At 39.4% G+C, this 16,024-nt stretch overlaps 1 protein-coding gene and 2 non-coding genes across 3 annotated transcripts in view; all 3 read left to right on the top strand.

Annotated features, from left to right (window-relative positions):
- The first annotated feature begins 1,010 nt into the window (after positions 1–1,010).
- Positions 1,011–1,081, top strand: trnag-ccc. The gene has a single exon. It is a non-coding gene; the product is annotated as a tRNA-Gly (tRNA).
- Positions 1,082–3,261: 2,180 nt separating this feature from the next.
- trnag-ccc lies at positions 3,262–3,332 on the top strand. The gene has a single exon. It is a non-coding gene; the product is annotated as a tRNA-Gly (tRNA).
- Positions 3,333–5,296: 1,964 nt separating this feature from the next.
- kcnh3 (potassium voltage-gated channel, subfamily H (eag-related), member 3) overlaps positions 5,297–16,024 on the top strand; it is a 179,963-nt gene continuing 169,235 nt past the window's right edge. The window contains 1 exon segment of the mRNA XM_034146814.1: positions 5,297–5,690. Coding sequence (XP_034002705.1) covers positions 5,615–5,690 — 76 coding nt within the window. The 5' untranslated portion in view covers positions 5,297–5,614.

Genomic DNA, 16,024 nt, shown 5'->3' with positions numbered 1-16,024 from the left:
TATCACATTTTATTTCATGGTGCACTTAATATAAATATGTATTTATTTATGTATTACTTTGATAATTGTTTAATTGTCTAGTTAAACACATCTCATTCATATATCGGCCTATTATACAGTTTGCTAAAAGAAAAAAGAAAAAGGAATTTGACTCAGTTTTTTCATTCCACTAACTTAGCTTACATAGAAATAGACATACAAAAACTAAAAAACAAGGACAAGAACTCTGGATAAAAGTCACATCAATTGTTATCTTCCATGCAAAGATATAAAGGAGCATTTATCCCAGTAGATCATGGGTTTAACCCAAAGAAACATAAACACAAAACACAAAACACCATGTGTGTTTTAATCTATTTTGTATATCAGCGTACAGATTATACAGTAGGCCTATATCTGGTCTGGTGTCAATGATTCATGAGTATATCTAGTATGTATACTCACTGCTGAATGAAGGGGAAACCACACCTTAAAGACCTCTCTGATGCAATATCTATCTATCTATCTATCTATCTATCTATCTATCTATCTATCTATCTATCTATCTATCTATCTATCTATCTATCTATCTATCTATCTATCTATCTATCTATCTATCTATCTATCTATCTATCTATCTATCTATCTATCTATCTATCTATCTATCTATCTATCTCTAAATGGGGCCATAATTTACAAAATGAACATCATGCTGCATTGAAAAATACTTGGAACTAGTGATTGAGACCATACATTAATTTACTGAGGTAACGAATCAATTGAGAAATATGGTCATTCTTATCATATTCTTATACGATCTGACTTCCTAATGCAACCATTTTGTCACTTGTTGAATTAACCAGATAAGAATATTGTTTTAATTCATAGTATATGAGGTACTTTTATTCTGTAAATATGTTTTAATTAAAATGTTTTCACAGAAGCTTAAGCCTTATTAAATTACAGCATACCCAAGAACGTCAACAACCCCACCCCCAGAGTTTAGCGCAAATGGTTCTGACTTTTAACTAGCGCCGCTAGTGTAGTGGTATCATGCAAGATTCCCATTCTTGCGACCCGAGTTCGATTCCCGGGCGGTGCACGTTTTTTGAAAAACAGCTTCGTCCACCAGGCTGTCAGGAAGCTGACCATCTATATAGCCTATCTATCTATCAGAAGTACATATTCTCCAGTTTATCCAACAAATGGACATGTTTTTAAATCTGGTAGTAAGGCTGTTAACCATTGTGTTGTGTTCGAAAGCTGTTACTGTTCATGGTGTTCACGGGTCAATTTTGAACCATTATTTATCTCAGTCCAAAACACAAAAAATGGTTACAGTGGATGAATGTTGCTTAAAAAACGGATAAAACATTAACTTCTGAACCAAACCAAACACTTCGTAACCTGTTGCAGTTTGCAGACAGGGCCAGACAGGATGCTCCAACACTAGAGGGCAGTACAACTCAATTTGAGCTGTTGTACATTGACTTATTCAAAAAGAGGTATAAAGAAACAATTCTCACAAGGTACAGGGATGAAACTGCTAAACCATAACTGTTTATATTCTTGTTTTGTATTTTATTCATGAATTTGTGTTTGTATGAATTTTTGTATGTACAAATGTATATATATAAATATATAGAGACCATTGTCCTAACTTGCCTGTATATATTATATGAATACGTATATGTTTATATTGTATGTTAACATATATTAAGATGTAAAAAAAAAAAAAAAGGGAGAAGGGGTCGGATTAAATAAGTGTAAACTTCTTCCGACCCCTTTTCGGATGTGTAATTAGCTAAAGCTTTGTTGTTTATTGTTTATTGATATCAGACAATGATATTACAGATTATTCAATTATTAATTAAATGTTTCGTTTTGTTATTGCATTCATTTGTATAGTACTGTATCATGTCTGTATCACCTTTTGTTTCATTTGTATTTTCTTTGGAACGCTCGAAAAAATAAAATAAACTAAACTAAACTAAACTAAAATTTAAGATCAGCTTTCTACAACATTCAACCACTACATGTAGGTGGCAGACTCTTCAACTACTTCTAAAGTAACAGATACAAACACTCATTCATCCTCATAACCATTACCATCTTGAACTTTTCCCAACTGGAATATTGAGGCCTACTCATAGGATAATGTCCATATTGTCCTTCTGTCCTTCTCTATTGTCACTTTATCGCTGGTCATATCTATCTTCATGATGATCTTTGAGTAGTTGTTGCCCCTGTCGGTTCTTTTTTGATGTGTTTTGATCCTGATTATAATGCATGCCAGCCTTACTTTCATGTAGGGCGATGACAGGATAGTGATCAAGTTTGTTGTAGTTGCTGCATGATAATGCTTGTGTGTATTAATGCAGTGCTGCTGAGTCTGTGTTTCCCAGACTAATGTGTTGATGTTTGTTTAATGTTGAACCCTATGCAGCAAAACCAACCGCCCTACGGGGATGAATAACGTTGATAGAGATCCAAGGGGTTCATTTAAATGATAATGAACATTGCCAGTGGCGGAAAATTATGCAGATCCTTTGTTTTAGTAAAAGTACTAATAACAGTCTCCTCCACTACAGTAAAAGTCCTCCATTTTAGATGTTATTTCACTCAAAGTGTGGAAGTATTATTAGCAAGATGTAGTTAAAGTACTGAAGGTAACAGTTATTGCACAGTTACATTTTCCCAATTGTATACTTATATATTATATAATGTAGTCCATGATTTTTCTGGATTAACATTACTGTTGCATCAATATCTATCTATCTATCTATCTATCTATCTATCTATCTATCTATCTATCTATCTATCTATCTATCTATCTATCTATCTATCTATCTATCTATCTATCTATCTATCTATCTATCTATCTATCTATCTATCTATCTATCTATCTATCTATCTATCTATCTATCGATCTATCTCTAAATGGGGCCATAATTTACAAAATGAACATCATGCTGCATTGAAAAATACTTGGAACTAGTGATTGAGACCATACATTAATTTGCTGAGGTAACGAATCAATTGAGAAATATGGTAATTTTATCATATTCTTATACGATCTGACTTCATAATGCAACCATTTTGTCACTTGTTGAATTAACCAGATAAGAATATTTTTTTAATTCATAGTATATGAGGTACTTTTATCCTGTAAATATGTTTTAATTAAAATGTTTTCACAGAAGCTGATAAATTACAGCATACCCAAGAACGTCAACAACCCCACCCCCAGACTTTACGGCAAATGGTTCTAGCTTTCAACTAGCGCCGCTAGTGTAGTGGTATCATGCAAGATTCCCATTCTTGCGACCCGAGTTCGATTCCCGGGCGGTGCACGTTTTTTGTAAAACAGTTTCGTCCACCAGGCTGTCAGGAAGCTGAACTCTCTCCCATCTATATAGCCTATCTATCTATCAGAAGTACATATTCTCCAGTTTATCCAACAAATGGACATGTTTTTAAATCTGGAAGTAAGGCTGTTAACCCTTGTGTTGTGTTCGGTCAATTTTGACCCATGATTTATCTCAGTCCAAAACACAACTTGAAATGGGTCACGGGAGACCCGAACAAAACATAAGGAGTACGAAAACAGTATGTAATGTGTACCTAACTTTCTGATGTAGTGAAGTAGAACTGTAAAGTTACATAACACAACACCTGTAATAGCGACCGGAAGTCCAAAAACAAAACCAGAAATTGACTAAAGGAGGAAAAGTGCGCACCTTTGAAATCTTTGGTAAACGTCACGTGTTCAACGCATCACATCCATCGATCAGTAACTTCCTGCTACTGCAGGACTGAACAGTGAGTAGCAATGACAGATTAAGGGAAGTTACTATGCACTTTTTCGACTTAAGGATACAATATTAGAAACGAAATTCGGATGACAAAATAAATGGGGAAGTTTTTCGGGGTTGCACCTGTGGATTTCTGGAACTTTGTTTGGAAAGCAGCTCCTTAAAATGACTGACTAAGAAGATGAGCTGAGCCTGGTTGGATGATTGAGAACATGTGGACCATAACTGATTTACTCAAGTACTGTACTTCCATGTTATGCAACTTTGTACTTCTATTCAATTCAGAGGTGAATGGTGTACTTTGACTCCACTACATGTATTTAATACCTTTAGTTACTTTACAGATGTGGATGAATGGTGTGAAATATAATCAAGTGTTAAATCAGACTTTAGTTCCACCTGGAGTAAATTCACAAGCTACCCTGCAGTATACAAAGTCATTCAAACTAGCTGCACCTTTACCAGCTTTGAGAACACTTTAATGATCAATCATTATAAAACATATCATATATATTATTCTGAAATGGACCAATCTGCACAATGACTACTTTTACTGTCGCTACTTTAACTATATTTTTCTACTTTTACTTGAGGAACATTTTGAATACAGGACTTTAACAATACAATACAAAGTTAAGAGGATACAGTTTGAAAGAGAAAACGTGGCCTTAATAAGGTAAGGACAAGGAGGTAAATTAATAAAATAAATACAACATACAGTGCATAAATGATTTTAAAAATAGTTTGATAACATTATGCTTTCCAGTTTGAAATAAAAAAATGCTATGTTTAAGAATTTTGTAAGATTACGTTTTTATGTAATGACATGACGAACTTCAACTAAAACTTCTGGTATCACATTTTACATCATGACTCCTATTCCTTCCCATGGGAAAAAAGTAAAAAGTGCGTTTAAGGCACGCTGTGTAACCAGCAGATGGCAGCACTTCACTGAGCAGTGAGGAGGAACAAAGATCTCTCCAACAGTGAGAGCATGAGGTCCTGAGGAGAGCATCATCTCTGCTCCTTATGTCTTATATTCCTCTTAGAAAACCGTACAATTAAGTCCTTGTTCCTGAAAAGTTAGTTCTCTAAAACTTCAGGAATTAAATAGACACTGTAACACATAAGGAAGTGGGATTTTCTGAATAATCGATAAACCGAGATTTGGAAAGAAGGTGCAGACTGTATCGGATCTACATTTTCTCAAAACAAAGAGCCGTCAGCATCAGGGGGGAGACCCGAACCCCCAGAGCAGCTTCTCTTTGTCTCCCAGTCTCACACCTCCTCCACTTGGAACAGGACAACAGCATGGCAAGACCTGAAAGGCGTCACGTGACTCTGCATCTTTCAGCTGTAGCAAGATAACCACGCAACGAGAGAGAGAGAGAGAGTAGGGGGAGAGAGAGAAAGGGGGAGAGTTGAGGAGGAGCTTGCAGCGATAAGGTTCCCTCCACGCTCCTCCAGCATTACAAACTCTCAGTGTATCCATCCTCCTCACCTCTCCTCTCAGCAGCGCACTTTGCTTTTTCGCGGACGCACACTTTGGTTTGAATTACTCCCCCTCCCCTTTCACCCCCCGTTGGAAGGTACACAGGTGCATCCCACGGTTGTTACTCGCTCCCTGCTCGGTTGATTATGGTCACAACCCCCGCGGTGCCAAGGTGGAGTCACCGCGCGTTTCTCGGATCGGTGCGCTTCTCCAGGGGCTGGGATGCGCACCGGGCACCTCTCGCTTCCTGCCTAATTTCGGGTCCGGACAGGAGTCCAGTTCTGCCCCGGGGCGCCGAGGCAGGAGGAGCCAGTCCACCCGGAGCAGGATGCCGGTGATGAGAGGGCTGCTTGCCCCGCAGAACACCTTCCTGGACACTATCGCCACGCGCTTCGATGGCACCCGTGAGTAAACAAAACAAAAACGAGCGCTTTTTCTCTTCTGGTGATCTGTTCTGAACCACACACAGAGATTGGATCAACCTGTTTTCTCAAAAACACTAAGCAAAAAAACTCACTATATGGAATACTGCATGCATACTTCAATCTAGGAATGATATACAGGAAGTTTAAAACTTTAAGAGAATTTCAGTCTGCATATTTAATTAGTTTATTCACATCCAAATGTTTATTCACATCCACATGTTTTCAAATTGAGTCTTAGAGGACTTAATGTGCACCTTTCTGCACAAGAGTAGGCGAATCCATGCTTTAAAATGATGAACTCACAATGGAAAATATGACTACATTATACAAATGCATCATATGATAGTGTGCAAGTCCTTCTGCTGTATCCACTGATGGTTGATACACAAATGTCTTCAGTCGATGCATGCTATTGAAGGTGTTGGTGCTACCTGTCTGCATAACAAGAGGTTAATCCATGTTTCCATAACATGAAAGCACTTAGAAATTGTTTATTGGTTTTCTGCTGTGTTGCACTGATGGCAGTGTAATGATGCATGCACACATGTTTTCTCTAAGGTGATTTTACCAGCTCATACTTAGCACACTGTTATACAGTTTGTGTATAAGTGTGAGACTTCCTTCAGGTTCTTTGTGCGCCTTTTGTGGCCATTGTGTTTATTTTGCACACAGGCTTCACTTTGTATCATCACCTATAATGCTGCAGCTCAAACTCAAAGCTTCTTTGACCTAATTCCCCACATGAGTTGTGTTCTGATCTCCATTATATGTGAAGCAATATCAGTTGAAAAGAAGCTGGACAAAGAGAGGGAGACTCTGTCCTTCTTCTCTTCTTTGGCGAGTGTGTGTTGTGAGCAGATGCGATGAGCAGCCCTGTGTGTTTGGACCCATGCTGGGTGGGTGGGCGTGTGAGAGATGCTTTATTGCAGTTGGTCTTTGCATCTGCGTTGAATATTCAGAGTGACAGAAGTGTGTGTGTGTGTCTTTTCTAACACAGTTCTGTGTGACAGACAGAGGATGGAACAGATTATTACAACAGGCAGCTAGAGAGTCGCTCTTGAGGTTTTTTTCAAGTCCTTTACCAACTACACTGACAGTGGCAGCAGTGCCTCTTGCTTTTGTCATTTAAATAATCCGACCTTTAAAGGCAAAGTGAGTTGTTAGGAAGGACGTGCTGTAAACGGAAATGAAAAGCGTCTGCTGTGTTTTCATTCTCATCTCTCTGCTCCCATGTGCCATACACAAAAAAGACTCAATAAAGCTCTCAAACACTGTAATCATCATGTAGTCTGAATTATTCAGGAGAAACGCTTGCACATCCACATCCACCCCCCTGTGCACATGTGTTCCCCCCACACACAGCCCTGATCATGGAAATGATCATGAAGTGGTCTGAGCCGGGCTATTTCTCTTCTGAGCGTCTAAAACACAGCCTGGCTCTTCCAGAGGTGGCGATAATTACACATCTCCCCAGTACATGTGCAGTCGTTGTAATTAACTCGCATGGGTGTCAAGAATTCATCGTGGCCTTTCTGCTTGTCAAAGTGGGAGGGAGGGGGGTGGGGGTGAGACGAGAGGATGTGGGGGTGGGGAGGGCTGGATGTGTGTGTGTGTGTGTGAAGGATGCCATGGCTTTGTTGTGAGGAGGGGGAATTTCAGATGTCTACATTTATACCGTTAGCCGTGAGAAACATGCAGATATGAGATTTTTTTGAAATGCTAGGATATTAGTTCCTCATCAAATCAGATTCTTGAGTAAGAATGGATGAGAGGCCAGTTATGTGTCGGTCTGTAAATGCGTCTGAACACTGCAGAGTGTGTGTGTGTGTGTGTGTGTGTGTGTGTGTGTGTGAGTGTGTGTGTGTGTGTGTGTGTGTGTGTGTGAGTGTGTGTGTGTGAAAAGGCTTCTGTTGTGATTGTGATTCAAATAGAAATCATGATGACTTTAATAAGCCTCTCATCTCTGACAGACTGCTGCTGCTCGTTGTTTTTCGGTCTCAGTCGACTGATTTTGGATCTGGAAATGTTTGCATTGCACTTTGAAATGTCTCTGGTGCTTAAGTCTGTCAAATGGGGCTCACACACACACACTCAGCTGTGTGTGTGTGTGTGTGTGTGTGTGTGACACCCTGGGCTCTAACAACTTTAGGCACCTGCTGCTCTTACTTTGAAAGCCTCAGCTGCAGGACTTCATGTGCTATCTGAAAATGGCAGAGTGACTGTGTCAAATGCAAATTAACATGTGTATAATTGAGGTCCGCCAGTTTAAAAACTGAATTTAGAAAGTTGTAAATGTTGGAGACATGCTTTTCATTTACCTAATGTATTCAGAGATGTTTATTTTTGGTGGAGTTGTTTGTATATTTGCAGATCCGTTTTATACTTGCATAATCTTTTTCAGTTTAAAAGTGTTTTTTTGACTTTGTGGAAGGTTTTCCATCATCAGATTCCACATTTACGCACAGATTATTGATCTACTCTGGAACAACTCTACCTCCTGACTTTAAGTAGATGAAGTAGAAAGTGTGCACGTGCACCTCCAGTATGCTTCAGGTAAAGCTAAAACACATTGTCACATGGTGGAAAAATGTGATTTTACAAGCTCCAGCAAGAATGGAGACCGTGCTATTATTCTGAAGGACTTGTCTGTCTCCATGAAAGCTCAGGAGTTAGTATATTTCATTGTTATAGCGGTTTCATTAATCGTTAAGTACCTAAATCCTAAATCTGAATAGCCAGTTGAATGAATAAAAACTGAGCGGGCCCCCTGCTGTGACTGATTTAATGATACTAGTAGTGGACATTATTACTTTTTTATAATGGAATTGACAAAGAAACTGTATTTAAGTGCATTATGGACATTGCAGTGCAGTAAAGAATCCATCACTAACATGTAATCAATAATTTAGTACATTTTCAAACACAAATGACAAACACTGGCTGGTTCCAGATTCTCAAATGTTAAGATTTGCTCTATTTGTCCATCCATCCATCCATCCATCCATCCATCCATCCATCCATCCATCCATCCATCCATCCATCCATCCATCCATCCATCCATCCATCCATCCATCCATCCATCCATCCATCCATCCATCTTCTCCCGCTTATCCATGGTCGGGTCTCGGAGGTATCAGTTCCAGCTGAGAGCCCCAAACGTTCCTTTCCCCTCATCAACCAGCTCTGACTGGGGGGTCCCAAGGCGCTCCCAGGCCAGCCAAGAGATATAACCCCTCCACCTGGTCCTAGGTCTACCCCTCGGTCTCCTCCCAGCTGGACGTGCCTGGAACACCTCACTAGGGAGGCTCCCAGGTGGCATCCTTACTAGGTGCCCGAACCACCTCCCCTGGCTCATTTCGACGCGAAGGAGGAGCGGTTCAACTCCGAGTCCCTCCCGGATGACTGAACTTCTCACCTTATCCCTAAGGGAGACGCCAGACACCCTGCGGAGAAAACCCATCTCGGCCGCTTGTGTCCGCGATCTCGTTCTTTCGGTCATGACATGGCTCTATTTGTATTTTATATAATTTTGAATTGAATATATTTTTGATAGTAAGCTTGACAGAAAAGACAATTAAGTTATAGGTTTCATTCCTTAATAGCCTGAAGGGTCATCCTGCTTTTCTAGAATTCTCCTCCTAGCTTCCCAAGATGGATTAGAGGCACTAGGTGTTTCCCAAAATGAGAGACGATTGCTCTCTTAAGCTTCACATAATGATTCAGGAGGCCCTTGACCCATTTTGTAAAATACTAGCAGGAGTTACACACACCTCTTAATGAAGAAGACCTGGAGGATAATGAGTGTTTAAGGACCCTTCCCTAATCCTCCGACCCCATTCACCTCAAACACTTACTCTCATCCCTTCCAGGTTTCCCTTTTTCTACCCTATATTCAAATTTCGAATGCATTGTTCCAATAATTATGACTTTTTCTTAGTTTGTTCAGTTTTTACAGTCTGATGTTTCTAAGTGTGATATTATCAGTTGTCACCAGTGTGATTTCAATTATATCTGCTGTTTTTAAATACAGTTAAGACACGCTCTCAATCTTTAATGACTGAGTACGATAACGAACACTTAAAACCAGAATTCAGATCGTATAATACTCTCTGAGAAAATGATCCTATCATCACTTGATTTATTAGCTCAATAACCATTTTCCTGATGGGTTTATAGTCTTAATCTCTAGTTTCTAGTCTTCCGTGATACATCATGATGCTCATTTAGTAAACGATGGTCCCATTTAGAGAAAATTAGATGATGAAGTGACGTTTTCTTTAGGGCGGGGCTACCTTGTGATTGACAGGTCACTACCATGGTGCTCTCTGTGTTTCTGTCATTAAAACGTTAACACTTTGTCAGCGTGGTTTTAATTTATAAAGGTTAATTTAAACGTTTGATTGCCTGAAAATGTCTTGTTCAGTTGTAGTTAACTCCGTCTCTAGTGTCACTGCTGGTTGCAAAAACCAAGATGGCGACGGCCAAAACTCCAAACTCCATGCTTCAAAAGTAACCAAAGCCCACAAAATAACAATTACTGCCACCGACGTGATTACATCCATTTTTTTAATTGCAGTCTTGATTTCAATAATGTATACAATTTGTGCACACACACACACACACACACGTTTTACATCATAGTTTCTGAGTCATACACGTTGATGTTATTATTTATAGAGCCCTCTCATGACGAATGTTGGAGCCAACACCTCTTAGAACAGCATGGCAAAAACACACACACACAGACACACACACACACACACACACACACACACACACACGCAAATGCCCACCTTGTGAATAGAACATTTGTCTACTGACTTCGCCTCCTGTTAATTTATGTTTATTTCTCTCAATCATGCAATCAGTGGCTTCGTGCTGGGCTCTCATTAGAATCATTATTTTGTATTCTTGTTTAATAAGTACAAATTACAGTGTGGCAGAAACTCAGGGAAGAAGAGCGAGTCCTCTGAAGACGGACCTCATGCTCGCTGCAATCAATGTTCATTTGCTGCTGTGCTTCCTAGGAAAAGCCACAGCTGTGTCCACCACTCAACTGCTCCTATTAATTGAGTGGGTTCTGGCTCGGTCCTAATCAGGTTATAGCCTGAGCCCTCATCACGTGGACATGTCTAAACCCACGCTTCATTTTTAATCTAGAAAGACATTGAACTGCACAAAGAAGGGCCAATAAAACAGGTCCTCGTGTGACAATACCTCTCATTATTGTAGGCAATGCTTATTAAGAAAACATTTCAGCGATATACTTCATAACAAATGACACATCTTACGTGTTTCCTTTTTAAAATAGTTCTGTAAAAGTGTCAGCCTGGTGTCAGACTGTCTCTCCACAGTTACACCTACACTGTTTTAAGAATAGACACAATTAGATCTGCAGGGGAACGGGTGTATTTACGGCTCTCGTTCCCAATTCTGCATGAATGTCAGGGATGTATTTAAAGTATAAATGAAGTGTTACCTGGAGGGCTTACTATGATAACAAAATACATGAATATCTTACAAAAATAAAAATGTAGCACTATTTATTCTAACTTCTTTCCCCTCCCTCTGCTCAGCCTTATCAGACGTAATAATAATATTTAGTTTATCTGCTTCACAGCTGAGAAAGAAATCCCACTAGGAGGCCCAGTAAAGGTGTACTTTATGTAATTTCTAAAAGGTGTTTTAATCCATTATGACTTTTTTTAAGACATTGTAATCAATGTGTTCCCTATGACCAACCCTCCTGTTGTCTTCGGGTCAAATCTGACCGATTTACTACTTTCATCAATCATAACTTTTTTGTTTTACATTCGATTGCATTAAGGCTTTATGGTATCCTTCACAGTCGACATTTGAACATATACAATTGCTGATCAGAACTTTAATTGAATTTTGGATGATTTAGTCAACTTTGTAACACCCATCAAACATGACCGCCATAAAGAAAAGGAATTAGTAACCATCCGGATCAGATAAAACACACACACACACACACACACACACACACACACACACACACACGATGTGTTCCCCCCCTTATGTGTCCAATCCCCCCATGTGAATCACACCTGGCACACACAAACAAACACACACACACACACACACACACACACACACACACACACACACACACACACACACACACACACACACACACAGAACAATTTGACACATGTCCCCCCCTTATGTGCCCATCGCCCCACATGGATCACACCTGGCCCACGCAATACATGTTCAGTGTCTGTTCTTTGTATATGTACTGCAGTTCTTCATGTATACCAGTAGTCTGATACAATATGTACAGTTTGAAAGGGTGTTAAATGAAATTTGGTGATGATTAATGGTTTTTGTGTTAATGTAATAGCAGTTAAAACAGGACCGGTCACATTTGACCACGAACACCAAAGTAAGGGGGGGGGGGGAACGAAGACAATAGGAGGGTTAAACAATCTTTCTTGTTTACGTTTCAGTTAGTGAATTTCTTTTTAAAATATTAATATATGAGGGTCAAAAGCACCCAATTTCAACTATGCAGTCTGTAATAGATGTCCATTTAGAAAAATCTATAACATAAAATCTATAAATAAATAATAAAATATTATATAAAGAGTAAGTTTGTGCAATACAAATATAAAATAAAATAAATACACATAGGAAATTAGAGTAATAAAATAGTTTGTCCAATTAAAAAATATAATAAAAGTCATGCATTTTTCCAATAAATTGACAACTGTTAGCAAAGTTCAGAGATGTGTTACTCATATTGTCATAGTAACACATTAGAAAGTCACATTGGTGGTATTTTATGTAAATCAAACCATTATTTTATTGTTATTTTTGGTGCTGATCTCAGCACCAAAAATAACAATAAAATAATGGTAACTAACTCCAATGATCTCACACTCCTCATTTCAGTCCTTCATTAGATTCTTCCACTTTCTCCTTTTTATTATGTCCTTTATTTTTGTGCACACGTGTTTTGTGTGTGTATAAAAGTGAGAGCATTAGTGTACATGTCTCTGATCTGCAGGGAGTTGGTGTGTCACCTCTCCCCTGTGTTTGTGTATCTGTGTGTGTGCACAGATTAGCGCTGAAGCATTGCCGTGTCTCAGGTGTGTGTCCCCCGGGCGCTCTCTGCTTAAACCCCCTCCTGGTTTGTCGTCAGGCGGAAAGCGATATAATGACGGGGGATAATAATGCTGATGTCGGCACTGTCACGTTATCTGCAGGATACAGATGGGAGAACGGCTGAGAGTCAGCTATATGAGCAGCTCTGAGAGGTTGGAGCTACATGGTTGTGTCATAGCAGCAACTGTTATAGTGTTAAGAGAGAAACACAGCATACAGAAGTTCACACAAGGGTTGTATAAAAAGAAATGTAGGTATACAAAATATGGGTTAAAGCTAAAAAAAAAAAGGGAGAGATGAGTCTCTGTGGTGTGTGGCGCAGTGGACTAGTGTGTTGGTGTTCGGATCAGGGGAGCACAGGTTCAAACCCCACTGCAGTCAGCATGTCGTTGTGTCCCTGAAGACACTTCACCCCAAATTGCTCCTGTGTGGATTGCACACAGTATTGAGTATGTAAGTCGCTTTGGATAAAAGCGTCTAACATGTAACATGTAATGTACTGTCTCTAAATAAGTTAAATATTTATATTAATACCACATACAGATTTATGAATGAATATGGATAGACAAGGATTTATTCAACTTCAGGGGGTTTCATGAACTGTGTTTGGATTAGAGAAAAAACGGTCTACTTTTTAGTGCAAAAGGCAGAAATGTATCTATGCATTACATGTGTAATATTCTAATAGAAATGTTGGTTCTTAAAGGTCCCCTATTATACTGTTTTTCATCAATATATTATAGGTCTCAGATATATACAGAACCTGTCTCTGATTGGCTGAAACACCAAACAGATCATTGCAGCATTACCCATAATCCCCTCTGTTTCAGCCCTGTTTCCAAAGTGCTGATTCTCTGTCTGTTACTTTAGATGAAAATAAGGAGCCCCTCCCCACGCCCCTCTGAGAGAGATTTGGTTACAAAGAACTCAATGGTGCTCTAGGAGGAGATTCAGGTGATAAGGTGGGGGGGGGTTACCTTGGTTGGTGATTGGCTAATGGTTACTCAAGCCAAAACATCGTTATGACATCATAAAGTGGCCAAAATCTGATCAGCTCATTTTCAGACAGGTTTTTATAGAAATGGATCAGGACAAAAAGAGAGAGAATCTTTGTTCCTGAAACTTTCAGAGTCTCTTTACACAGAGGGGACACATGAGTTAAGCTTTGACTAAATCAAATCACAAAGAGGGAAAGAGGGTTATGAACTTATCAACGTTCATGAAGAGCACTTTTGTTTTATTAACTGTGCACTAAACTCTCCGACTCACGTCTTCACCTGCAGGAGACTCACATGTCACATTGCACTGCCTCTATATTATATTATAAAGTATTATAATGCTCAGTCTATTCGTTTTGCAGACTGTGATTGGTGCGGTAGAATTAATAACAACCATCCATCAGGCTCATTTATAATCAGGAGAGCTCTCCTTACTCTGAGCTCACTTCATTATGTCTGAATTTAACAATCTCCACTTTGCACGTTTACGCTCGCAGTCACATTATGAAGTTCATAATGAAAGATGAGAGATCACACGTACACACACACTCGCTGAATTAGGGCTTTAACAGATGGATCATTTTCAAATCTTCTCACATAGAAAGGCTCCTAGCTGCATCCTCAATGCCTAAAATACACTCTGTCTCTTTAAAACACATACACACTCACGCTCACTCGCTCACGCACTCACTCGCTCGCTCGCTCGCTCGCTCACGCACTCACTCACTCACGCACTCACTCACTCACTCGCTAGCTCACACACTCACTCACTCACTCACTCGCTCACGCACTCACTCACTCACTCGCTCGCTCGCTCGCTCGCTCACGCACTCACTCACTCGCTAGCTCACACACTCACTCACTCACTCGCTCACGCACTCACTCGCTCGCTCGCTCGCTCGCTCGCTCGCTCACGCACTCACTCACTCACACACACACACACTCACTCACTCACTCACTCACTCACACACACACACACACTCACTCACTCACACACACACACACACACACTCACTCACTCACTCACTCACTCACTCACTCACTCACACACACACACACACACACACACACACACACACACACACACACACACACACACTGTCTCTCTGCTCTCTGGCTAGAGTCGTTAGTATTTCTAAAGGCAGTGGGTGAGTTGTAATCAATAGTTCCAAACAGTGGTGTTTTATTTACAATGGCAGCGTGTTTAGAATGATCAATATGGCTGTATTCAGCGCACACCTGTTCGTGACTCCTTTCAGTGAGGCGGGCAGTGATTTCTGAAAGCAACAACTGTTGTCGGTTAAACACTTTTCCCAATTATAGAGGAGCAGTTTCCGTCATAGCAGTTTAAATGTTGTATTTACATTCATAACAATCATTGGTGCATGCTTTGTCTCGCAGTGTTTTTAAGTTGGGCGGCCCAGAAAAGTAGAAAGCTCTTTTAAAATAGAAATGTGCAGCAGGAAACGGTTTGCTTTTGTACAAATGTCCATAACCGTTAAATATATAGCATATATCTCGAGCTACAAATAATTGTCGTAAAGGTATTTTTGGTATTTAAAGTTGTGTAAATGCAATAAATTCATATTAAAGTTGAACAACAAATAATTACATTTGACCCGACAAAGGATGTGAGCTATTCAATATTAAAAATTAAATTAAATAAACAAAATAAACAAAAAAACACTAAAATGAAATGTGATAAAAAAGGATCAAATTATGACTTTAAAAAATATATTAATAATAAAACAAAAAAACGAAAATAAAATAATAAAATAAAATCAGAAAAGCAATTCTAAAAAAGGCAGTTTTTAAACTAAATGAATAAATACAGTGTAAAACATATATATTATTGGGTCTTTAGTGTCCTTTTTGTGTTTAGGATCTATGCCGGAAATAATTTAACGGTCTTTGTTAATGCCTTTTAACTTGAGTTAACGAGGCCAACTTCAGATCATACTTACTAATGATCCCCCCCTCTTGTTCTGTGAAAAGCATCTGTCTGCCTCCTGTCAGACTCCCTGCAGCCGCGTTCCTACAAATACAGAACATGAAGTGAGAGAGTGTTTTCAAACAGCTGACTGAACCTCTCAAAGACAGTGAGGTTTCTGAATGTCTGCCGCCAATCAAAAGAGGGAAGGGGAGCAGGAAGAGAGATCGTTAGAAGAAGCTCACACAGATAAC

This window comes from Trematomus bernacchii, unplaced genomic scaffold (assembly GCF_902827165.1).
Source record: "Trematomus bernacchii unplaced genomic scaffold, fTreBer1.1, whole genome shotgun sequence".
Classification (NCBI taxonomy): Eukaryota; Metazoa; Chordata; class Actinopteri; order Perciformes; family Nototheniidae; genus Trematomus; species Trematomus bernacchii.
Note: the sequence above shows the minus strand (reverse complement) of the source record. Positions and strands in the feature narration are given on the sequence as shown.